This window comes from Penicillium psychrofluorescens, assembly GCF_964197705.1.
Source record: "Penicillium psychrofluorescens genome assembly, chromosome: 3".
NCBI classification, from domain to species: Eukaryota; Fungi; Ascomycota; class Eurotiomycetes; order Eurotiales; family Aspergillaceae; genus Penicillium; species Penicillium psychrofluorescens.
The window spans coordinates 3,853,462-3,877,878 of NC_133441.1; the positions used below are offsets into that span (position 1 = coordinate 3,853,462).

Here is a 24,417-nt window from a genome sequence, read left to right on the forward strand (position 1 = left end):
GATTAGGTATGCTTATCACTTTATTATGCTCCCACAGTCACACTAGGACGCTAATCTTAGGGACATCCTCCTAGGAACGTCGCTACAGATGGGCTCAAACGCCTACCCAGAAAAAACATGACATGACAGGAAATATATCGCCCGCACGGGGTATATAAAGAGAGAAAGAACCCAAAAAAACCAAATAGGACACCAACAGAATAATCCAGATTCACGTGGCTGTATTAGAAATAGATCGGAGAAAAGACAACGAAGGGCTCGACGCTCACGCGATCGAATCAAACTCCTCGCGCTCACGGAGTCGATTGCACGCAAGAGTGTCGCCCCCCGTGGCAGACAGCTGCATCCAGTGCAGAGCCAGGCACATGCTTTGGGGGTCGGACTTGGAGTCCTTCCCACGGCGGTACATCATCTCTGCCTTGAAGGTGTCGCGCGGCAGAGTGAGGGGCAGAGTCACGCGTGGCAGCAGCTCGGGGTGGGTGAGGTAGAGGATGGCCAGCTCGCGTTGCGCGACTGCATTCCCCTCTTTGGCAGTGATGATCCACATCCCGGCGGCGTCCTCGATGGCATGGCCAGGTCGTGGGTAGAACTCGGACCCGGGGAGCGGATGGCGCCGATCCAGTTCCTGGGAGACGATCCGGTCTGCGATCTCGACCATGCTGTTGCAGATTTCGTCCTTGAGGCTCAGCGCGGCGAGGCCGAATTGGAGGAAGGCAGTGCCGCGATCGGTCTTGTTCAGCTGATCGGAGGGGACGAACGCCGAGATGAATTGAAGGTCGCGGAAAAGGGTCTTGGGCTTGACTTCCAAAATCAGGTCGCGCAGAGTCGACACGATCTGATCCTCGGACGGCGCCGAATAGTCGGATTGTCGGCAGCCAGAGGTGACAGACTCTGGCTGTGATGAGGACGTTGCGAATGAGTCGGCTTGGGGGAGTGTGGCCCTGGTCGTTTCCGAGAAGCTGTGGCGTGTCGCCGGACGCGAGGCTCCAGAGCGACGGTTTCGCATGCTTTCACTTTCACTAGATGACGATCGCATTCTATTTGTTGAGCAGCTAGCTTCATGTGACGAGATCAGTGATGCGATCACCAACGATCGTAGATCCCGCAACGCATTGAGTTTGACGAAAGGGTTTCCATGACGCGAGAACACTTCAATCAGCCGATGGAACACCGTCTGATATGAAAAGCTCGACTGGCCATCCGCGTCAGAAGTAGCCAAGGGTTTCTTGGACCATGCGTTTTCAATGGGTGTAGTGCGTGCACGTCCACTCAGACAGTCGAGAGACCTGCTTCGCCGACCTTTCTGAGACGCATGCTGTGGATCCCCAACGCATTTTGACCGCTCATCATAATCAGCATAGAACTTCTGGATCCTAGCTCGTCGCTCCATTTGCACCCGGATCCGTGTCTGGTCCAGGGTGTTGGTAAACCAGGCATCCGTTTCGCTGCCACAACTCCACACTGGAGAGCCCAAGTCACTGAGAAGAAGACTGGTCAACGTTTGCCGCACGTCATCCATAAATACTACTTTGCCATGTGTCTTGCGCTCGGTGCGACGGGGCAGCCGAGTTGCAGCCTCACTGAACATGGAAGGTGACCGCGAATAAATGCTTGACGCGCTAGCAGCATACATGGGATGTCGATGAGGTGCCGACCAGAACGTGCTGTAGGTATCACCAGTTGACGTTGAAGCCGCACGGCCAAGTGAGCCTCCAGTCGAGGACAGATCAATAGATGGAAGGTCACGCGGATGTTTCCATTTATCAGAAAGGAGGCTTTGGATGGAGGACTTGCGGCCTAGCGACGGATTGTCCTGGGAGATGCGAGACACTGGATCTGGTACGGACAGATTTGTCCCATGCAGTTGAAAGGCGTGCATCGCATCTTCACTAGCGGTTGTTGAAGGTCGTGGAGTGTTGGGCATGGACAATCCCGGAAACGCGCGAGCCCCATATCCTTCGTATTTTGCCCTCTCTGCCTGGAACAGTTCGCTCGCCCAAAGTACCGGCGCCTCGGCCATCGTCTCGCCCACCAGTCGGCTGATGCTATTCCGGACCTCGTAGCAAAACCGGTGGATTCTTTCCTCGCCCTTGCAGAAGTTTTCGATGCCGTTGTGGGATAGCCACTTTCGTGTCAGATCCACCTGCTCGTCGGAGAGCTTGTTCGGGCCACCTTGGCTGCTCGGTGCTTTCATCATGTTCATTACCTGTAGTTCTGGCTTTTGGAACAGAGATCCACCCAGCGATCGAGCACCGCGGGACCGAGAATCGTCAGGGAAATGATTGAAGAGCCGCGCCGAGTAGATCATGGTCTTGAGAGCCATGGCCACGTGCTTCGCATCTTCGTAGCGCATGGAATTCTTAACATCCGTCATATACCACATCTTATTGCGGACTCGGGAAACAGTTGTCATCAGGCCCTTGAGCTGTGTTTGTAAACGACGCAGGCTTTGATCCAGAGAGACGAAATCAATTTCGCAGCGCTCAATGACGACTTGGGAATGGTTTAAAGAGCGAGTGCAGGAATCATGCATTGGACCCAGGATCCATGTATCATCCACGGAGGTCGGTGAAGGATCGCTCGCACTTTGTCGTATTTGGCGTGCGGCATTCCACCAGTAGTGGGCACCAACAAAGTCCGAGTCATGATGGCAAGACGCCATGGCCTGGTTGAACCGTTGCCTCAGAGACTTGTGAACGGGTTGCAATGTTGGCGAAAAAGGGTCATCATCAAGATCACGAGGGCGGTTTTCCTTGACAAGTCGGACAATGGCCGTCTGCAATGCTTCATGGTTCTCCTCTAGTCCGAGGGTGGTGGACCGGGCATCATCGTCACTTTCAATAACAGATGACTTTGTGGGACTAGCCTTGCAGTCCGGAAGTAGACTCCATGTGAGACCTTGGCCATCGCTAGCAATAGAGAAGATTGTCCAATCTTCACCCGAGGGATGTTGCAGACTTAGCCGCTCATCTGGGTCCCCGAGGTCTGCCAGCTCGAAGCGAATACGAGCTGCTTTTTGGCCAAGACCGTCTTCCGGAAGCGAAACAGTTCGTGCTTCGGTTGAGAACAAGGAACCATGGTGTGAAGGGGACTGCGAGATTGGATCAAGTTTGGAACGAAGGATCCCAGGCTCAAGTGGAGTTTCCTGATCGTGCCTATAGGGCTGTGAGAAGATAGAGGTCCAAGCAGGAACTCCTGGGGCTGTTGTGGGAGAATAGGGTTGACTGCAAGATTTAGGGAAAAGAGCGACCAATATTGTGTGGATATCCGCGGCGGACAGCATCAGGAAAGTTGAAGGGGAGTTTTTCATAGGCGCTTTGGAAGAACCCATGGAAGCGTCCATCGTGGAGTGTTCTGGAGATACGACCGTCTGGAATTGGGAAAGCATATTTTCCACACGGTCTCTGATTGCCGGGCGTGGGATTGAAAAGTGGTGCCTATCACTATTTAGCGATCACTCAAAAGCCGACGGCATAGATATCGGGTGGTAACAACGCACATGGAGCGTAGGACAGCGAAGACTTGGGAATAGGCTCGTAATCCCACCTGGCCCAGGAGTTTCTCACGGGCGTCTTTTGCAATATGAAAGTCCAAGAGAAGACCATGACTCTGATGAAAGACAAGGTGTGGTCAGCCCGCAAAGCTTCAGCAGAGAAAGGAGGACCCTACCTCCGGATATGTCAGGGCGCCATAGAGGAACTTGGAGAAGAACCACTGGACAAACAGGAATTCTAAAAAGCGATGGCGGCCTTCCGGTGTGTCCAATTTGCGCAGAACAGCCTTGGCAAACTGCAGGATCGCACGAGGGAAGCCAGCATCAGGATCATCCAAAACTCGGAACAAGCCTTCCACAGCGGAAGCAAAGAACTCTTCTGCAACATCCGTCCGCAGTGGATCCAAGGGCTCGGCGGCGAAATCCAAGCCGGACGGAGGGTCTATATGCTCCAAGAGGAAGGCACCAGTTTGCAATATGTCCATCAGGTAAAGCTCAAACCTGGGGCGGGCTTTCCAATTACTACCAGCGGCCCAAGTGGACAGGATCTGGCCGATGAGAGGGTAGTATCTACTGCTACCTTGGGCCATTAGTTGGGCGCAGACAGAGGACCACACTTCCACGCGCAACCGGGATTCGGGTGTGTCTGGGTCCACGGGAGCAGCAAAGATGTTACAGAGCATTATCGGCAGGGGATCGGTCCTCTCAAAGGCCAAGGCATGATCCTTGAAGGAAGTAGAGGGAGACTGGGCACGGTTCAAGAAGGACTGGGCTCGCCCGCGGGATGAAGAAGGATACGAAGGGTCACTAGTATCCAACGCAGCAGCCGGAGAAGATAATGCGGCCAGTTGGGATGAAGTCAGGCCGCGCAGGCGGTTGACCAGGAACTGTGAATCCGAGCGAACCAGTCGCAATATTTCCAGAAGGTCAGTCCTGGACTGGGGACTCAACTGATGAAAGAAATCCGGGGAATGATCCACCTCGGAGACCGAGGAGGGTCCCGGCTCATCTATGGAACCCTGTTGGTCATCGCGCCGGTCCGAGGCGCTACAAGATTGATGAAGATCATGAAACGTGTGGTACAGGGCAACGAAAGTGGTTTTGTCGTCATTTCTTAGGGCTTCAACCAGACCGCGCTGCACAGAGACCCCGACGCGAATCATGCGCGCTGAGACGCCGATGGATACCTTGGTAGCGCGCAGGCGCTTTTCCAGGCGTTTTCTTTGGACCTGTTTCCGCTGGCTCTGGCGATACCGGGTGGCAAAATCTTCCAGGGAAACCTGGGAATGTGACGGGTTCGGCGTGGTGGCCACTGGAGTCGTCCGGGACACGGGTTGTCCGTCGAGCGGCCTGATTCTGGGACTGGAACGGGCCGAGCCACCCGACTCACCGGGTCCCATGGCTGGTTCATCCACGGGAACTTCCACTGGCGGGGATGGCACTGGTACACCTTCTGGTGATGGAGAGGGCGGCAAAGGGATTGAAGCGGGATCTTCTTGCGATGGCGGATCGCATGGTGGTGGGTCGCGCGTGGCGGCTTGGAGCAGATCAGATCTGGGGCAGGAATCACGGCCGAGCGACCTACTGGTTAGACCGGCGGGGGAGGGACCCCGATGCTCCCCGTCAGAGTCCAACATCTTGCCATGGACCAGCGTGGGCAGACGTCGCAAACTGCCCCTGTCGGCAATCGGGTGCTTATCGCATGGCTCTATCGCGAGGATGACGACAGGCTGGTGGCGCACCCGACCGGGGCAAAGCGAAGAGGCAGGGTCCAGGATGAGGAGGAGAGGGGGGGGGAGGGATGAGAAGAGGACGGTGAAGCAGGAGAAGGAGGAGGTTGAGGCATGGAAGCCATGAAGAACGAACAGGAGAGAGACTGAGGCAAGTGACTCGAATCGGACTGTTGCAGGGGACTGGAGGAGAGGCGGGGGGGTAGTGGGACTGTCGGACCAGGTACTTTTGTAGAGATTCGTTGGGGGGAAGTACACAGCCACAAGTACCGGTACAAGGATGCGCTGGCATACCTTGCTGCTGCACGACTGCGCTGGCACCCTCCTCCCCCACCGGCGTTCCAGCCACTCACGAGCCCGGGCGACAGCAACTCGCTGGACTCGTCAGCAAATCATGCGCCCACCCTCTTCCCTTGCGTTGCGCGATGGTCTATCACGTGGATAGGGGACCGACGGCGACGAGAGAGCACCATGGCATTTAAGCATAACTATTCTTAGAGGGATCCACCGTCAGAAAAATGGAAGACAGTCACTTTCGTCAATCCAGAGATGCCGCCATCTACCAGTATATCTGCTCCCTCCACAGTGGATATGGCACTGAATATATCTGTTCTCGCGGAGAAATCAAACCAGTTCTCGGGACCCTGGCAAGCATGTAGTACATAAATTAACCATATCTAACAGGTCAATAGCTACCAAGTAGTGACCCATGCGTCATGAGCTTCGTCCGGGGTCTTTGTTCTTCCCCTTACTAGCAGTTTGCTTTCGATAGCAGCACATGATTGTCTTTGGGGAATGGGGTCCCGACAATCAAGGCTATCATAAGACTACAAAATCTCGTCCTATCGCTAGTTCCATTTCCGGTCTCCCCATTTTGTACGACTACGTTGAATTCCTGTCGTAGAGAAAAATGTTTTTGACAATGAGATGCAGTATAATCAATGGTATATCGAGTAACAAAAAGTTCAATAGCGCGTAATACATGTTCCATCAACGAGCGTCCTGTCGCAGATTCCATCTGAATGCAAAAATGTCTATAGAGACTGGTCTAGAGCAAAGCGTAAGCCCCCAATCCAAGGGGCCAGACAGTATATACAAAGAGTGTAGTCGTTTTAACTCCAGCCAAACACACCCGTGCTCATTTAGCAGGGCGCGCCGGTTGTGAGGATAGACTTGGCCTGCTGGGCATAAGTGCAGGCGCCCTCCATGTTGCCGTCGGAGAAACCAGCGTCCCACATCATGATACCGCCGAAGCCAGAAGAAGTGCTGTTGGCGCCAATGCTACTGACAACGGTTGCCAGAGCGGTGGGGTCAACGTAGTACTGCGCGCCGGAGGCGGTGCCCGTGGCGGCATCTGCGGAGGCGGGAACACCGAGGAAGATCTTTGCGCGGGATGAGGGAGTATTGGCGACGTTCGCAACCCACGCGCTGAAGTTGGGGGCGGGCATGGAGCAGCCAGGGTTGTTGTAGAACTGGACCCAGAGGTAATCGAACTGCGAGGTGGTGATGATTGCCTGCATGTTCGGCTCGGGAATCGGGCACTGCGGAGCCCCAGAGATGAGATAGGTCTTGCTGGAATCTTGGGTGAACTTGGAGCGCAGAGTCGAAATCAGGTATTGGTAGTACTCGTTTCCAGTGGCGACTTCGATATCGAAATCCCAGCCATCGACGGCGGCATTTCCGAAGGGACGGGGAACGGAGCCATTGCCGCCGCCGCCATAGGCAGACCACAGGTTCGCACCAATGGTCTCCGCCTCCGCCTGCGAGGCCAAACTGTAAGATCCAGCAGCACCGCCAAGCGAGACAAGCACCTTGACGCCCGCGTTCTGGCAAGTCGTGATAGCCGAGCCGATGGACTCACAGCCCTGGCCCTCACCGGAGCTGGAAACACTGCAACTTTGGCCAAAAGATCCACTAGGAATCATCTGACCATTGCCATATACGTCAAGGAACGATAGAACAATCACGTCAATTCCGGATTGCCCGGTGCAGTAGGAAGACATGTCGTTGTTCTCGACGGCACTGCCCCCATTCTGACCCCAGTAGACGACGTTCAGAGGACCGTTGTCACGACGAATCTTGCGGTGCGGCACAGCCGACGCCGCGGAAGCCATAAGACCAATGCTAGCCACAGTTGAGAAACGCATGTTGAATATTGGAACAGGGAATCAATCCGTGTGTGAATGTAAGAGATGGATGCTGATGGTATTCAAATCCAGGAATACCGTTGAAGATTTCGTAAAAAGGAGATCAACTCCGATAGAATAGAATAAAAAAATATACAAACGGATTCGTCAAGAACCGAGGAAAGAAGACTGGAGGAAGCTTGTCGTGATTGGGGATGAAGAAAACAAATCCCTTGATGGCGTGAGCAAGCTCCTTTATTTATGCATTCTACTCGAGAAGCTCGAGAAGGGAGAATTGGACCCCATTAGCAGATGGTGGATCTCATCCCTCCATTCATCGACCAAAAGTCCGGTGTAGGTTGGGCTATGTTATGGGTATCGCCACATGGGGGTGCCTCTGATTCGGCAGTTTGGGGGAGGTACATCCAACAAAGTGACCCTTGTCAATATGTGACAATTTGCCAGAGCTAGCCCCGAGAGTTGGATGATCCACTGCATCTCGTAAGAAGGCAGTGTATCAGATTCCAAAAGGCTTTTTCACGTTTTGACGTCCGGCCCCATTTTGGATTCTGGCCCCAATGTCCTGCATGGCGATCGGGATCTTGTTCAGATTGGCCCCGGGGCATGTAACGTGAGGAATTTGGACCTGCTTGAATGAGGAAATGATGACACACCTAGTAGCTACAGAAGTAGTTCACTGGCCTGGTCGTAGCTACCCACTCGTGAACATGAAACACACACTTACCCGATGTAGAAATTCATGGTGAAAGGGTTCATGAACATTATGACGACAATAAAAATCGAATTCCCTCCCGTGTCAAACACCGGGTCCATGGTTGAGCCGTGTCGCGCAGAAATGAACGGGTTGACAAACGCATGTCGTCGGGCGTGCTCGTCCGCCCTAAAGAACGGGTTCCTGACTGTGCGGCCTGAGCACCAACCGACCTACTTCTCCAGACATTCACACACTCAGCCATGCTAGCATTGAAGCAGAACGACTATAGTTAGCTTCTGAAACTCAATCAACGCCAAAAAAAGATAATCTGCAGGGTATTTCACGACCATCGCCACTGAGTCGGCACTGCCGGCATGGGGCCCCTGTGAGGTCAGTGGGGTCGAATTAAGCAACGTTCAGCCTAACCCAGGGGCAGCCTGCATAACCAGGGGTGGCCTGCACAACCCCATGGGTGGCCTACGTAACCACCAGGTACCCTAAGTAACCACCAGTTGCCATAAGTAACCCGATGGCGGCCTGAATAACCTGAAGGCGACCTAGATAATTCCAACCTACACCAATTCCGCCTCCCACGGACAGACCGAAATCTGCACAACTTTCTGTGTAATGCCTGCCAGAGTATTCAACTCTCCGGATTGGGCCCCCATGCGGGTGGCGGATGATCCACGCAGGATTCACGTTTAGCCCGAATCTTAGCGTCACTCTGAATAAGAGCGAATCCTTCTGTGCAGGACCCTGCCAAGACGGAGTTAGAGGGACCTGATGGATCGGGGATTTTCAGGGCCAATGGCAAATGATGCCTTTCGCCCGTGTGCCTGCATTGGGGATTTGCTATGAATAGTAACGACATTGTCACGGACCACTTCGCGGGAGGAATCTACTGATGTCAATGCGTCCGAGCTCCGAGATCTGGCAGAATGCAGCTACACGAGCCCCCGCATATTCTCATTGACAGTGTCGCTGGTTGCAACATGGGGGCATGGGTATAGTCCCATTCTACACCGGACACGTTGATGTGAAATAGTGGTAGTCTGTATTGTTCACTAGACTGGGACCGGTTGGCATACATAACCATAACCGTAAATTGAACATGGGGGTACAGATGCTTTGGGAACAGGATGCTTCAGTATCAGATAGCCCGGAGACCGCATAGTCGTAAAAATTCGTAAACATGCAAGAGGTCCGTATTCGTAAAGAGGCGACCTGTTGGCCGCGAGTCAAATCATCGGCACACCCACTTCTTGTCAGCCTCCTTCTGGCCCACACGAACTGCAACATGGTCAAGAGTAGCCTTCAGCGTATCTTTCGACACTTTGGGGAATCTAAGAGAATCGCGGTCAGCCTAGACGTTGCAAGAAAAACATCAACACATACTTCTTCTTCAAGATCTCGACAAGCCCAATTTTGCTGAGATCATTGCCCTCTACCGCCTTCTTGAACTCGTCCAGCTGTTCCGGTGGGAATGGTCGCTTCGCCTTTGACAACGAGGTCGGCAGGACAGCACCCACGGCTGATGTTGCCTGGCCCGCGGGGCCCCAGGAAGCAGGGAGCGTTTGCGGACCCAGGCTTTTTGGCGCAACCCGCCCCTTCGCGGGACCAGAGTTATTAGGTTGAGGCTTCTGCCAGTATTCATCTGAGAGTGGTTTGATGGGGAATTTAACGGCCTCGGAGATGGTTTCGATCTGGTAAGGTTGAAACTCGGGGTCGATGACACCTGTCGCCCACCGAATACCACTACACACCGGCTCGAGATCGCCAACGATGAGCCGACGCTTGCCCCCTACCAGAGCATCATCCTCATCGTCCAAGAACCCTTCGAGATCGTCCTCCCCTTCGTCACTTCCCTCGTCCTCTTCCTCGGAGCCCAGGTCTTCTCCTTCCTCAGGCTCCTCCCATTCCGCTTCCGAGTCGTAGTCGTAATTTGTGTCAGGAAGCCCCCGATGGTATGGGTTGCGGGACAGCTTGGTGGCCGAATCTTCAGGAACATTTCGTGTGAATGTCCCCTGATACGGAGGCCGAACGTCTTCAGCGAATTTAAGGGACTTCATAGGGATCTGGTGTAGTAACTTTTGCGGGTTCGAACTCGTGTTCGTGTCCGGAATATCACTCGCACCGTCCGTAGAGTTTTGCATGCGTAAGAGGATCTCTTTCACCGAGGCAACTTGTCTCCCTCGCCGGCGACGATACGACATCATCTGGAACATTTCAGAAGGACGGAAGGGTCGGGATTCGGAAGTACGGCTGGCCTTCAAACAGGCATCGACGGTCTGCTGCACGTGTACGAGGGCACTAGCGTCTCGTTCAAAGCGATGTGTAGGCGCGAGCGTGGTGTGGGATTGTAAAAAGAAATCGGGAAATGCGCGTTGATAGTCTGTCTGTGTACCCTGTTCCGCTTCCGTGGGAACAGGGTCGCTCTCGGCAGATGGCTCGCTCGGAGAAGCAGTGACGTTGGTTTTTCTGGGAGATGCAGAGGGAACGGGAGGTTTGACAAAGAAGGAGTTGAGTTTCATTTGTGACTGGAAGGTTCGATGGTCAGTTAGCATGGGTAGGCTGCAAGAGGATTGCATTCACTTACCCTCGATTTCTTCTCCTTTTCCTCCTCTTTCTTGCGCTTCTCTTCCTCCTTGGCCTCCTCCTTCTTGCGTTTCTCCTCTTCTTTCGCGGCCTTCTCTTCGTCCTTAACTTTCTTCTTCTCTTCACGCTCAGCTTCACGCTTCTTCTTCTCCTCCTCGCGCTCAGCCTCTCGTTTCTTCTTTTCTTCTTCCTTGACACGTTTCTCTTCTTCCTTGCGAGCCTTCTCTTCAAGTCTTTGGCGCTCCTTTGCCTCCTTCTCGTTTTGCTTTGTCTCCTTGCTGGCCGGCGGGAGCTTCCGCTTCTTGGGAGCGGGAGTAGTGTCAGGGCCGGGCGTGGTTACAGCAGTCTCCTCACCAGAGGGCGTTCGCCGTGATATCACCACCTCGACGGATGGAGAAGGCTTGGTATCCGAGGATGCCGAGACGGACGGGTCTCGGTTTTCTTGATTGTCGCCATCGAATTGCACGAGTGGACGTTTGGCTTCGGGGGCAGGAAGCGTGCTGTCATCAACTTCGTGGATTGAGCGTTTGCGTGGCCCCAAGGATGGTGATGCGGGGAAGGAAAGAGTGTGTGGTAGAGGCGAGAGACTCGTGTTGGACTCCATGGCTTGGGTTTTGATTGCTGATCCCAGGCAGACGGGGAGGAGGGAGCGTGGTGGTGTGGGAGAGTCGCAGTTGACGGTTGTGGGAAAGAAGATTCGGGTCGTGGATTCAGTTCATGAGGAATAACAGTGAGGGGGAATTGGTGAGGGCGAAGATAGGGAGTTATGTAAGAGAAAACGAGGGAATGCGGATGGCAGAGCGAGGAACAAAGGGAAAGCAAGCGTGCTGGATACAGAGCAACAGTCGAGGTGAAGCGAAAGGGAGAGACGCGTGGATCGCGCGACCGCGTTGCTGAGTCATCAGCACTATAAGACTCTTGAGTGAACGGCCACGAACTACAGATCGGATGAAAAAACGATGGACAAGTCCTCGTTGTACAATTAATATCCCAGATCTGAAATAAGAAGTAATAGAAAGGCTATTAGGACACGCAAGGCCGGGGCTGAGAAAGCCCCGGATGCAGGCACAAAGAAAACGGCGAGGATAAAGGCCAAGGGAGCCGATGCAGCACACCAAGGCGACGAGACGGGGGCGCTAAACGAATCCACAGATACAGAAAAGACAAGAGACATATAGACATTGCAAGGGCACCACCACCGACGCTTGCACCAGTTCGGCCCAGCGAGGAGTTCCAGCGAGGTTAGATATTATGTGCATCGTCCCATCAGGGAGAGAAAAGCAGGCAAAATCATAAGAAAATAAGGGGGAAATAACAAAAAGAAACAAGAATCCATAGAGGTAAACGTCAGGCGCGGAGCAATTAGTCGCTGAGATCCGGATTCGCCACGAATAGTCGCACGTTGGTCATGGAAGTGGTTCTTTCGTCAACACTGCCCCGGCGTCGCAACTCGTCTACCTTTTTGGCATTGTGAGCGGCTGCGACGGCTGCGCTCGGGGCCTCCATGTCGGGCACAAAGTCTTCCTGCTCACTGCTGTGAGTAAAGCTGCTATGAGTGGCGCTGCTGTGAGTAGTGGCAGTGTCGTCTTGGACTAGAGAGGACACTCGACTCTTCTCCTCGGCCTGGATCTCGGCGGGTGTGTTCTCTGATACATCGGGAAGCTCTGTCTTCTCGCTGGGAGGCGTGCTGTTACTGCCCATGGTGCCTTGTGCTCGCGAGTATCCGCTAGGATATCGCTGGCTACCCAGGGAGCTGCGGCCGCTGCCAGTCCGGCGGTGCCTCGCACCTTCACTGCTGTGTGCGTCCTCCTCGGCATCTCCGACTTCATTGGCGCTCAATCGCACCGGAACCTTGGCGCCCACCAGATTCGACGGCGAAAACTCCTTGGTGCCCTTGGTTCCATGGCGGATCTTCCCGCTGGCCAGTGCTCCTGCCCGCCCGGCGCCCGCGCCATGAACCTCCAGGTACGCTCGCTTCTTGTCTCGTAGCGTTTGTGCTCGCACGCGCGGATCTTCAGGCTGTGCCCGGTCGCACCAAACTGTCGCTTTCTGTCGGCGCATGAGAGCCACGTACCCTGTCTGCGAGTTACCTGAGCGAGATGAGATGCTGCGCCGAATGTCCGGGCCTCCAGGTCCTGCCTGCGGCATTTGGTTGTTGTTGTTGGTGGTGGAGGCGGTGGATGTCGTCGTGCTGGACAGGCGTCGGGCAGACGGATAGTTGGTCGGAGGGGCCATCGTCTGTGGAAGCGGCGGCGGGGCCGTTGCGGTCGTGTACTGCTGGGAACCGGAAGGATAGGGAAGCACGTTGGAGGAGGTGGTGCGGGTCCGGCTGTGCGCGTTGGGGGCGCCCGCTGAATGGGGAGCAAGTTGAGTCCGTGGAGTATCGTAGGGATGTTGAGCGTGTGATTGCCCCATTCCGCCCACCGGCTTCCGTGCAGGAGGGCCCTGGTGGATGGGCATTCGAAAGTCCGTCATGTTGGGCGGCAGTACACCAACCATGCAACGTTGGCAGATACGACCGTATGAAAAAGAAAAGAGCCCGCAGCCGGCAACCGCGTGCTCAAGAAAGAATATCTCTGGTGCAAAGTCCTAACTGTGTGAGAACAGAAGGAAAGATTCAAGCGTCCGTTGCGCGCGGCTGACAGGCGAAGGGATCTGCGGTTTCAGCGCCCACCCAAGTACATGCAGCTGCAGAATCGACTCGATGGGTGTGCTTCTCAGAGGGCGTCGCTCATTTATGGCGAGTCAGGACAAATTGTTGGCAAGCTGTTGATGCCAGGCGGATGACAAGCGAAGAGATCGGCTGGCGCCCACACGAGGGTCAAGTTCTTGGCGGTACCCAATTGTCCCTCAGGTCGCTGCTGGAGGTTTGCGATTTCTTCAGGGGATGACAGCGAGCGAGAATTTGGGGACGGCAAGTGTCGCTAACCAGCCGATATCAGGGAGCGGATCAGGGGAAGAGAGAGGGGGGGAGATAGGGGAAAGCGGGCACGGTGAGAGTGAGCAGGAGTCGAGGCGAGCAGGGGAGTGGAATAGTAATGGGAGAATACGCAAGAGACTTAGGCCGCCTCGTGCATGATTGGCAGGGGGCCTTGGACAGCGGAACCGCACGGGCTGACTCAGCACCGCCACTGAAACATCATGACACGGTGACTTGATAAGGTATTTTCCAATGGTGGTGGATTTTGGTTTAATGTGTAGATTCAATAGTAATAAAGGAGACGGATTGAATGCCTTTTCTCCTGAAGTCGAGGAATAGGAGCGCATTGATCCGGGCAATAAAGAAGCATAGATATACTACTAAAAGTCAAACCCAGGATGTACCTGAGCACGGTCATTGTGGCGGTGCAGACGGCATTATTTTCATTTCAACGTCACAAAATCAAGGATGCCGCTCAGGGTTTGTGACCATTGTCAGTAATTAAAACGACTCGTAACGACGACTAACTAAACGACTAAAGATGCGCCTCCCGCCGACTTCGCGAGTGCGCAAACGCAATATGTCCATACTCCCGAAACCCCTTATTGTGCTCGCGCAGAATATTCACGCGACGCCGGAAATCCTTGGTATCATGATAGGCATCGTGGATCTCGATGCTCTCCCAGCCGACATGCACCACATAGCAGGGGCTCGTGCCTTCCACCGGTTCCACCATCCATCCACCCGTGACGCCAATGCAGCCGGGGATGTTGACCACGATGCTGGTCCACAGTGACCACATCTTCTCCCACGCTCCCGGATCAGGAGTCAGGTAAATGGCCGTGCCGCTGACGGGTGCGCCATTGCCCAGGGCTCGGGGGTTAGGCGAGAACTCCGAGATCATGGCATGGCGGACGGTGAGATCGGTGGCTTTGTCGACGCCCAGGGGTTCTAGGGCTTGAATGATTTGCTGCCATTCGCGTGAGGCGATTAGCGCGTAGTGCTGGTGCAGGTTATCTCGAGCTATATGTCGTTATTCGCGTGTTTTTCTCTCTCTGTTGTTGCGGTTATGCACTTACTGATATGCAGATGTACTTGTCTCGGCTGCTCGACTTTTCGCCCCCAGTAGAGACGCTTGAAACCCGGCCAGCTCTCGAAGATGTTCAGCACCTGGGACCAAATCTGGCCTTCTTTGCTGGAGAGCACGTCGATCGGGATATTGTCCTGGATGGGCAGGATGATCATCTGGGTGGGGACTGCGCACGCCATGGTTGCTTGGAACGTTGGACTCCAAGCAATTTATTTTGTTGGAGTGCTTAAAGTGTGTATATATACTGATCAAATAAATTGCTGGAAGGGCGTTCAGCTGCCGAGGCCCGGCTGCCGCGGGTTGTTCTTTGAATATGCATTTGTCTAGATTGCGGGGTTGCACACATCCCTGTTGATGCACAAAATGCGGAGAACAGCCTACTCGGGATACAGAATAAATAAAGGAAGGTGTCCCAAATTGCTAACAATGCAGACGTTGCAGTTTTGAGAGCCAGCCACGCATCGCCGCCAGTAGTCTTCATCACAAAGGAACGGTAGACTTAGGACGTAAACTATAAAGAAGTGGCGGATCAAAAATTCATCACAGCGTAAACTGGTCATCCTGACCTCACGTATTCATTACTTTTTCTTAAATATGAGACCTTTTGTTCGGAATAATTTGGTATCCTTCGCGGTAGCCAGGTTTTCATGCAAGTCAGTTGTTGTTCGAACCAGGATTTGGTCTCATGGAAAGCACTATGAGACTAGTCTTTTTTTTCACGTCGAGTGCTGTTCGTCTATTTCCTATTCCCACGGTTCTTGGACTACATCCATGGATTGTGACAAGATAAACATGTTCTTTCCAAGGGTCTGTCTGATTCAAAGCATCATTCTAGGCCTCTTATCCCTGTCTATCACTGTGTATCCAATTCATGTTTGATTCTTGATCCTGAATATATACCTCTTAGTCCGATCTCCAGATGACGCCATGAGCAATCATAGATTTGGAATCCCCAACCGTCCTGAAGGTATTGGAAGCCCAGTACTTCTTTCTATAAAGTGCACACAAAACTCGCACACTTACCTGGTCCAACATCCGGAGCTGGGATTCGAACACACAGGCCCCATATAATAAATTGCTTAGGTACCCCTCCACCAACCCATCATGGCTGGCACATCGAAATACAAAGGGATTGAAGACTACGGGCTCATTGGCGACATGCACACATGCGGCCTCGTCAGCAAGGATGGTAGTCTCGATTTCATGTGTTGGCCGTTTTTTGACTCGCCCTCGGTCTTCTGCCGTCTTCTGGATAACGAGAAGGGCGGCCATTTCTCGGTCGATATTCAATCCGACCAGAATCCGATCAGCAAGCAACGGTATTTGCCTTACACGAACATGTTAGAAACACGATGGATCACGCAGGAAGGCGTTGGAAGCCTACTGGACTATCTCCCCGTGTCAGGCCATAAACCGTTGAAACTTGATAACCGTCTCTCTGGCTGGTGCCATTGTACAGACTTGGAGCCAACCCCGTTCGATTTCTCTGGCAGTCACTCCTCTCTTATTCGGAAGATTGGATGCCCTCGTGGCTCCGTGAACATCGCCGTCGAACTCTTCCCCGCGTTTAACTATGCCCGCGACGGGCATACGATTCATGGGCCCTTCGAAACCAGCTCCAACGTGAAGACTGAACGAGTACAATCTGTCCGGTTTGAAAGTCCGACAGGGACACTCAGCGTGGACATCCACGTTCAGTCGACTGAAGGGGGGCGGCCTAGTAACCTGGTTCCCAAATTGGAGGCGCAACAGCGTCAGGGTCTTAAAGGCCCGGGCCTGGTCGCCAATTTTTGCCTCAAAGCTGGGCAATTCGTGACGCTTGTCATGCATAGCGATGAAAAGTCGCTTGACGAGAACGAGATTGGCTCGCACATAGACAGGTTGGAAAAAGAGACCTACGATTACTGGGCCAGCTGGACAAGAAAATGCACGTTCCGAGGTCACTACCGTGAGCAAGTGGAGCGAAGCCTTCTAGTGTTGAAACTCCTTACCTTCAAGCCGACGGGAGCAATCATCGCGGCTCCTACCTTCGGTCTCCCAGAGCAGGTCGGCGGCCAACGCAACTGGGACTATCGCTACTCGTGGACCAGAGATACCGCATTCACCCTTTACGTCTTTCTCAAGAACGGCTATGACCAAGAGGCCGAGGCGTACACCACTTTTATCTTCAACAAAGTGATCCCCTGTTTGTCCCACGAGGATCCGCAGCAGGGAGCTATAAAACAACAGTTCCTTCCTATCCTGATGTCAATCCACGGGCAGCATGATATCTCTGAGCTTGAACTCGATCACCTTGAGGGCTATCAGGGCAGTCGGCCGGTGCGAGTTGGAAACGAAGCCGTTACTCACAAGCAGTTCGACGTCTATGGAGCATTCCTTGACGGCCTGTATCTTTATAACAAGTTCGCAAAGCCAATTTCGTATGACCAATGGGTATCTGTTCGACAAATTGTCAATTACATTATCCGTGTGGTAGATGAGCCTGACATGTCTATCTGGGAAGTCCGGGGGCAGATGCAGAACTTTGTCTATTCCAAGGTCATGATCTGGGTCGCCATCGATCGAGCACTGAGATTAGCGGAGAAACGATCAAATCTCGCGTGTCCGGAACGGGATGAATGGATCCGTGCGCGGGATACGCTCTACGATAAAATCATGGAAAAAGGATATAACCACGAGAAGGGATATTTCTGCTTGAGCTATGAAAACCGCGACGTCCTGGACGCTTCGCTCTTGATTGCACCACTGGTCTTTTTCACTGCTCCAGACGATCCACGACTCCTCAATACATTACAGAAGATTATGACTCCCATTGAAAAGGGTGGCCTGACCAGTGCGAGTCTGGTGTTTCGCTACGATCGTTGGAAAGTTAATGATGGTATGTATTCCCATCTTTCTAAATCCGAATCATTGGCGTTCAATGGCTACCTAATTCTAATATCGGAATTCTCCTAGGTGTTGGAGGTCAAGAAGGATGCTTTGCAATGGTTACCTTTTGGCTCGTTGAGGCTCTAGCTAGAGTAAGTCTTCCATTTGCTACAGTCAACTGCAAATCGTTTCTGTCTTGGGCATTCGTGATCTAACAGAAAGGAATCCTAGGCCGCCAAAGCAAAAGCCCATTTGTCCAATTATCCAGGTCTAGCGCAGCCTCTCAAGACTGCCTATGCCGTATTCGATAATATGCTTTCGTTCGGGAATCACCTAGGTATTTTCTCTGAGGAAGTGGCCATCTCCGGAGAGCAAATGGGCAACGCTCCGCAAGCGTTCAGCCACCTTGCCTGTGTCAGTGCAGCAATGCATCTAGAAAACTGAACCTGGAATAACATGTGATAATTTTATTGGTTGAGAACCAATAGAATAGAAAAATTTGCTCCATTTGAGTAATTCACAGATATATATTTCTACACGAGATCCGGTTCAAGACAGCCTGGCACAAGATTATTTTTGATAAAACGGGAAATCCTAGCTAGTCATCCACCAAGAAAATATCGCAGACTATGCGGTTTGTAAATGTAGGATCAGAGACTACTAGAAACGGTGGCTGGAAGTCAGGGCACGTTGATTGAATTGAAAAATACAGTATTTCAAACGGATCATCCGCTGCGCCACATTCGCTGCGCCACACCCGCTGGTGGAGCTGGAGACGTTGTTCGTGATATCATCTGTTTCAGGGCGTCCATATTCCGCAATTGGGTCCAGGAACGGAAATAACCGCCGCATTTAAGAGATGTCTCTCTGTCTACCTGCCTATACAAGAAACTCGATGCTCTAAATCTTGACCACATTCAGAGCTTCGCCTTGTCATTCGCGGCGACCAGTGCCCCGTCGTCACGAACTTTGAAATCCTTGTCTTGTCTCCATCCCATCCACGACGTGAGGGTATCTGCTCCGCCATCACCAGGTGCTAGTCCGCTCCCAGACCAACCGCCCTCGTCCGCCCTGATGGGCAGGGCCGGGGTGCTTGCCAGATGTACTGCAGGCCGCTGGTCGTAGCCCGCAGCCTCGAGCTCGCTTTGCTCTAGCACTGGAGTTGCACAAGCATCAGTGCCATCAAAGACAGTCTCCCATTGGGCCCGGGTCTTCTCCTTGAATCGGCGAGTGAATATCTCGCGAAGAGCGGGCCAATTGGCGCGATCCTCGCGCGCAGGGATAGCAGCCGGGTCTAGCTGCAGACCACGTAGTAGCGCCGCATAGAACTGTGGTTCCAGGGCACCAACGGCGAAATAGTTACCTGTATCTTTGGTTTCGTACGTATCGTAGTAAGGGCAGCCGCCGTCTAGCAGGTTCTCTCCGCGTGGTCCATTCCACGAAGGACTCTGACGCGCTAGGCGCGGGAATGTCGCGAGATAAGCTGACCCGTCGACCATGTTGGCTTCGACGACTTGTCCGCGCCCGGTGTGTGTGCGCGCAATTAGAGCTAGGATAATCCCCAGGAAGCACATTGCGCCGCCACCTGCAAAGTCGCCCAGGATATTGCCTGGGGCGTAGGGCTTGTCGCCTGCCCGGCCTAACATTGATAGAGCTCCAGACACAGCGATGTAGTTGATATCGTGGCCAGCCATGTCTTTGTATTTTCCGTCGCGGCGGAACCCCGTCATGCGCGCGACGATGAGGCGTGGGTTGTGTTTGAGGAGAACATCGCTTGGAGATAGACCTAGGCGTTCAAGGACCCCGGGACGAAACGGGTCGATGAGAACGTCGGCTGCGGTGAGCAATCGCAGGAGAACATCACGCGATTGGGAGTCTCGCAGATCGACCGTGATGGAGGTCTTGTGTCGGGTCAGTTGATCGGCGCTCGCAGCGGAAGGGCGATCGACGCGGAGAACGGATGCACCATAGTCGGCGAGCATGAGACCGGCAAACGGGCCTATATTTCCCCTTTAGCTGCTGTTGTTGCGAGAGAAAGGTCGAGTGAGGAGGTATACCTGGAGCTAGGCCGGCCAGCTCAATGACCCGAATGCCCTTAAGCGGCGGAGTAGTAGCAGCCATTGCTAGAATTGAACAGGGGAAATAGATAGAATGTAGACAAGCTCACATTGCGGCAGCCGAGTCTTTAAAGGATGACGACGATCCTTTGCTGCCGAGGTCCGGGGGAAGTGAGCGCGGGGAGAGAGGGCTTTGTGCATCACGTGGTTTATACATCCGTTAATGTCGTGGTTTCGTTCCATCTCGACTTGCTCTTTATTCGAAAAGAATTGATACAAATTCATTACTGCCGAGCAGTCCTCGATGATAAATATCGATTATTGCCCAGAAAATCTATGTGTAAGGCATGATAATAGGGAGACGAAGTATTTAATGCACTAATAAGAAATCACATGATTTGAAGAAGCATGGCTACACACCCCCTAACGGGTCTCACCTCTTACTTTCTCCATGAACTTCATTGCTCTTTCACTGCCTAGATCCCTGCAAAGGTAATAATAGTCCAGCCAGAATTCACGCGCGGCGCTATTTTCAGGCATATATTTTCGTAACAACGTCTTCCACTGTCTGTCCTCCTCACTATCAGGGACCGAGGTGCACACATATTCCCACCAAACTAGAAAGTATCCAGACATCCCCCAATCAATTATGCCGGCAAGGGAGCCGTTCTCAACAATGATATTAACATTAGTGAGGTCTCCATGCGTAAAGGTGTAAGGCGTAGCGGAAGGCATGCGTTGTCGCAGTCGTGATCGTGCAGCATTAGGTATCGTCTCTTTCAATCCACGTTCTATATCATTCCAGAGATCACTATCGGATGCTAGAGGACCGTGGGGAGTCTTAGAATCCTTATCTTTGAATAGGAAGTTGGAAAAGACCGGACGGCTACTGAGAGATTGAATATTATCAGACTAGAGATTGCGAAGTTGTTGTAGATACTCAGCGGTCTGCTTCGCTATCCTCTCTTTGTCGTCCATAGAAAGCTTGGGCCAAGCTTCGCTAAGGTCTCGCTAGGGATGCGTCGCATTAATATGAGGGTGTGTTTGCCTTCTTCCTAGGATTCGACAACGAAGGGAATAGGAATAGATGTCTATTCCTACACAAATTGAATATTTGGTACCTTGAAGGTCGGAAGGCTAGCGCCTCGATCTTTTAATATCAACTTTGAGCCTAGCGACTAGACACCTTAGTCGCCTACTTCATAGAATAGTTTGAGGTAGCTCTAGTAGTTGCAATGTTTCTAGCGTTCAGTAGTCTAGCTACACGCTGCGCAAGGGTCTAAGCTCATGTCGAATGAATAGTAGTGATAACACAGCCAACATTTTAAGCAAAGATACTGGAACGGTGCACGACGGAGAAAGATGTGTGTTTTTGGTTTTAGCTCTACGGGAAGCTTGCTTATAAAGAACATCTTAGGGCACCTTTACAAGGATTGTCTTTCACCGCCACAAGGTGGCCTTCTTCCTGAAAAATAAACAAACGAAAGTTGTTCAGCTGGCAACTAGCAGCTGTACCTCTCTGAATTTGTTATTATGCGCGGTACGATGCTTCCAATAGAGGACCGGTAAATGAAGGGATTTTAGCAGAGTCGCAGACGTCTGTGGTTGTAGCCGTATACTGTAGGTGGAATTCGCATTGATCTACAGAAAAGCTTACAGTAGTAAGTGACCATTTGCGGCTATTTTTTTCACCTACAGATTTTTAGCTATTAGTGTATTGTTAAATAAAAAAATCACTCAACCATTGGAAACGAAAACTATTCCAACGAGTCTGGAGATCCAGGAGAAGAAGTAAATTCCACAAGCTCATAATTACACAAACCCCTCTCTACCATCAAGCACTCCAGAATCATCTTAGTGAGACGAGACAGGATGAGAGATACAATCAAAGAATACTAAACACCAAAAATTCACGTCACAACATAAAAATAGAAAAGAGGACAGCGAAAATGCCCCCAAACGAAGTCCCAACTGCCGCGCGAGAAGCAGCGCCCATGTAAACGGGAGACGTTCCTTCCGGAGTCGTAGTAGGAACCTCTGGAGTGCGAGAAACGGTACTCCAGGGATGAGAAACGACAATGGGACCGATAGGAAGCTTGGAACTTGGATGCTGGCTGCTGGGGGTAACCTGGGGCACATCGGTAGGCTGAGCACTTGCGAAAGTGTAGGGCACAGTGATGGCGATCATCGAGGCAGTAGGGCCGCAGTGCTTGCAAAACGTCACGGTCGTAGTATAACTTTCGGGAACAGAAGTAGGGGCAATCTCCGGCAGAGTTTGTGTAGCCGCTGTGGTGCAGGGCAGAGTGAGAGTCACTTTTGTCGGCGTCGGAGCACATTGTGTGCAGACGGTGACAGTGGTAGTCCATCCCTCAGGAATTGAAGCAGTAGTAGTCGTCAGGCCCGAACCAGGCTGGGTCACACTCGCAGTCTCAGTGGCAGTAGCAGGAGCTGGTCCATTTCCAGGGCAGTATGTCGTGGTGATTGTCGTCCAGATAGTGGTGAAACCCGTGGGACAGATATCGGTGTACGAGGTGACAAACACAGTCGTGATGGTCACAGGCTCTGAAGTCGATGGAGTGGGTGTGACTGAAGGCACGCTAGTGATGCCTGGAGCGCTGGGACTCACGCCACCAGTCGAGCTTCCACTGCCACTAGCGGTTGGAACACCAGGGGAAGCAGGAGAAGAAGCAACAGGAACAGTCTTGGTAGTAGTGGTTACAGACACAGGAACTGAGATGGATGGGTAACTGGGAACTGATGGTTTCGAGCTCGAACCGGAAGGACCCGAAGGTGATACCGGGCTGAAAGGCGATACACTTGATGAGATAGCAGAAGCCGATGGTGTGTTCGTGGGCACCAAAGAAGCCGAATGAGTTAGAGTAACCGTATGGACTGGCGGCGGCGGAGAAGGAGCACACTCCCCGAGGATATGCTTCATATGCTGAGCGTAGGTGAAGCCGTCGATAGTATTATTATCGGACGCAGTCGCTTCCCACAGCATGATTCCTCCAAAATGCTCAGGATATAGACCCATATATTCTTCCACCAGAGTCTTCGCCTCATCGGGAGTGATGTAGTATCCTGGGTTGGCGGCGTCTTCAGAGGCTGGAAGTCCGACAAACAGCTTGGTTTCGGGGTTGGCACTGTTCCTGATCACGTCCACCCACTCGGCAAAATTGAAATTACCGGTTCCATTGACATAATTAGCGGCCGAGCAGGCTGGAGTGTTGTAGAACTGGACCCAGAGGAAGTCAAAAGCCGCGTTGGCGATGGCATCGCCGAGTTGCGCATCTGGAATCGAGCACTGGGGCGCACCAGATATGTAGAATTTCTGGTCGGGATATGTGTTAAAGAGTTCACGAAATTGGTTGATCATAGTGGCATATCCTGAGTCTGCGTCAGTATAATTGGAAGATCCAGAAAGACAAAGCAAACTTACCGGCTCCACCGTTGTGTTCAATATCAAAATCAAATCCGTCAACTGAGACATTTCCGAATGGTCGAGGGAAGAGTGTCTCGCTGAGTTGATAAGGGCCAAATGAGTACCACAGGAAGTTTGCAAACCAGATCGCTATCTCATCCGTGAGAATGACCTCATTGGTGGTGTACGCACCACCGATAGAGAGCATGATCGTCTTGCCCATGGCTTTGCAGATGGGAATATCCTCCCAGATCTGGTGGCATCCCGAAAGCAGTTCCGATTCTGGGAAAAGCACGCCGTCACACTGATTGCCAAAGTTGTCCCCAGGCCAACCTAGAACAGCATCTGGGAATGTGTTGACAAACCCCAGATTGATGATATCCATCGAAGTCTGTTCACAGAAATGACTGAGACGAGGCTGGTTGGCACCTTGACCCTAAATAAAAGGTTGGCTTAGGAGTCAGACCAGGGCAGTATGAAGGAGACTCACGTAGTAGACTGCAACATTGGTCTTCAAGCTCGGATCCAAGGCAAGAGAAGCTGGAATAAGAGCCGCTAGGGCAGCTCCCCCAGCCAGAATCTTGCTGAACACCATCATGAAGAGAAATATAAAGAGAAATATGAATGGAAAAGACTGGTGAGAATAGAATGTAGTGAAGTTAAAGGAGTGTAGTTTGTTTGATTCAATGACAGGACGCAGACAAACGTCTGCTTTGGCTGGCACTTAAAGGAAAGAAGGGGTGAAGTTGTTTGCAAGCTTAAAGAGGAAACATCGGAAGAGAAGTATGAGGAAATGTATATGAATAGCCTGGGGCTCTGCTCTGCGCCTCGCCCACCTTTGCCGCCAAGCCAGCCGGCGTCCAAAATGGGATACGTAGGCGTCAAATGAGAGCAGAGTAAGCCAGATGTGGAAATGAGCCCAACTTCCTGGTCCATGCATCCCTGTTTCTCTGGTTAATGATGTAGTTTGCGCCCCTCCACTGCCCAGAGACTAGTTGTAAGGCTCCCCCGTTTCCAAAATTGTTTGTAACATCCGTTGACTGCAAGCAAACAGCGGGGACAGTTATAATTGCTGAAGTTGGTGTCATGCTTTACAACATTTCGGTTCATGTAGCAGACTGAGATCATCTTACCATGCTCAATCAATGTTTGAAATATGTACCAACTTTATAACCGGTAATTTAGTGCAGTAGCAGAAATTCCAAGCCGGTCCAATATTACTGACTATGGAGGAAGCACTATTACGGCATCTTGGTCTCTAGAGCCGCATAATTGGGCTGAAATGTCCTTGGCGGAGGTAGTTAGGACTAATTCTGAGCGCTGCGATTGGAGCAATAATTAGCGCGACATGTATCGGGTGTCCGGTCCAATAATGCAAGTCGCAGGCTTGCACCGGCACACC

General features: G+C 52.4%; 8 protein-coding genes across 8 annotated transcripts; 1 reads left to right on the plus strand and 7 right to left on the minus strand.

The window, feature by feature from the left end:
* Positions 1-265: 265 nt before the first annotated feature.
* PFLUO_LOCUS5586 (uncharacterized protein) lies at positions 266-4,893 on the minus strand (the record flags this gene model as incomplete). The annotated part of the gene is made up of 3 exons (XM_073783046.1): positions 266-3,155; positions 3,500-3,609; positions 3,670-4,893. The coding sequence occupies 3 exons, from the start codon at positions 4,891-4,893 to the stop codon at positions 266-268; spliced, it is 4,224 nt and encodes a 1,407-aa protein (XP_073639640.1).
* Positions 4,894-6,365: 1,472 nt separating this feature from the next.
* Positions 6,366-7,370, minus strand: PFLUO_LOCUS5587 (uncharacterized protein; the record flags this gene model as incomplete). Its single annotated transcript, XM_073783047.1, has 1 exon — positions 6,366-7,370. One exon carries the CDS (start codon positions 7,368-7,370, stop codon positions 6,366-6,368), a length of 1,005 nt encoding a protein of 334 aa, XP_073639641.1.
* Positions 7,371-9,307: 1,937 nt separating this feature from the next.
* On the minus strand, positions 9,308-11,263 carry PFLUO_LOCUS5588 (uncharacterized protein; the record flags this gene model as incomplete). The annotated part of the gene is made up of 3 exons (XM_073783048.1): positions 9,308-9,407; positions 9,460-10,601; positions 10,661-11,263. The coding sequence occupies 3 exons, from the start codon at positions 11,261-11,263 to the stop codon at positions 9,308-9,310; spliced, it is 1,845 nt and encodes a 614-aa protein (XP_073639642.1).
* A 758-nt stretch (positions 11,264-12,021) lies between these two features.
* PFLUO_LOCUS5589 (uncharacterized protein) lies at positions 12,022-13,134 on the minus strand (the record flags this gene model as incomplete). Its single annotated transcript, XM_073783049.1, has 1 exon — positions 12,022-13,134. The coding sequence occupies one exon, from the start codon at positions 13,132-13,134 to the stop codon at positions 12,022-12,024; it is 1,113 nt and encodes a 370-aa protein (XP_073639643.1).
* A 980-nt stretch (positions 13,135-14,114) lies between these two features.
* PFLUO_LOCUS5590 (uncharacterized protein) lies at positions 14,115-14,848 on the minus strand (the record flags this gene model as incomplete). Its single annotated transcript, XM_073783050.1, has 2 exons — positions 14,115-14,602; positions 14,659-14,848. The coding sequence occupies 2 exons, from the start codon at positions 14,846-14,848 to the stop codon at positions 14,115-14,117; spliced, it is 678 nt and encodes a 225-aa protein (XP_073639644.1).
* Positions 14,849-15,773: 925 nt separating this feature from the next.
* Positions 15,774-17,981, plus strand: PFLUO_LOCUS5591 (uncharacterized protein; the record flags this gene model as incomplete). Its single annotated transcript, XM_073783051.1, has 3 exons — positions 15,774-17,547; positions 17,625-17,689; positions 17,769-17,981. The coding sequence occupies 3 exons, from the start codon at positions 15,774-15,776 to the stop codon at positions 17,979-17,981; spliced, it is 2,052 nt and encodes a 683-aa protein (XP_073639645.1).
* A 473-nt stretch (positions 17,982-18,454) lies between these two features.
* Positions 18,455-19,658, minus strand: PFLUO_LOCUS5592 (Isopenicillin N epimerase component 2; the record flags this gene model as incomplete). The annotated part of the gene is made up of 2 exons (XM_073783052.1): positions 18,455-19,536; positions 19,595-19,658. 2 exons carry the CDS (start codon positions 19,656-19,658, stop codon positions 18,455-18,457), a joined length of 1,146 nt encoding a protein of 381 aa, XP_073639646.1.
* Positions 19,659-21,509: 1,851 nt separating this feature from the next.
* PFLUO_LOCUS5593 (Chitinase 2) lies at positions 21,510-23,610 on the minus strand (the record flags this gene model as incomplete). Its single annotated transcript, XM_073783053.1, has 3 exons — positions 21,510-22,981; positions 23,034-23,451; positions 23,506-23,610. The coding sequence occupies 3 exons, from the start codon at positions 23,608-23,610 to the stop codon at positions 21,510-21,512; spliced, it is 1,995 nt and encodes a 664-aa protein (XP_073639647.1).
* Between the last annotated feature and the right edge of the window lie 807 nt (positions 23,611-24,417).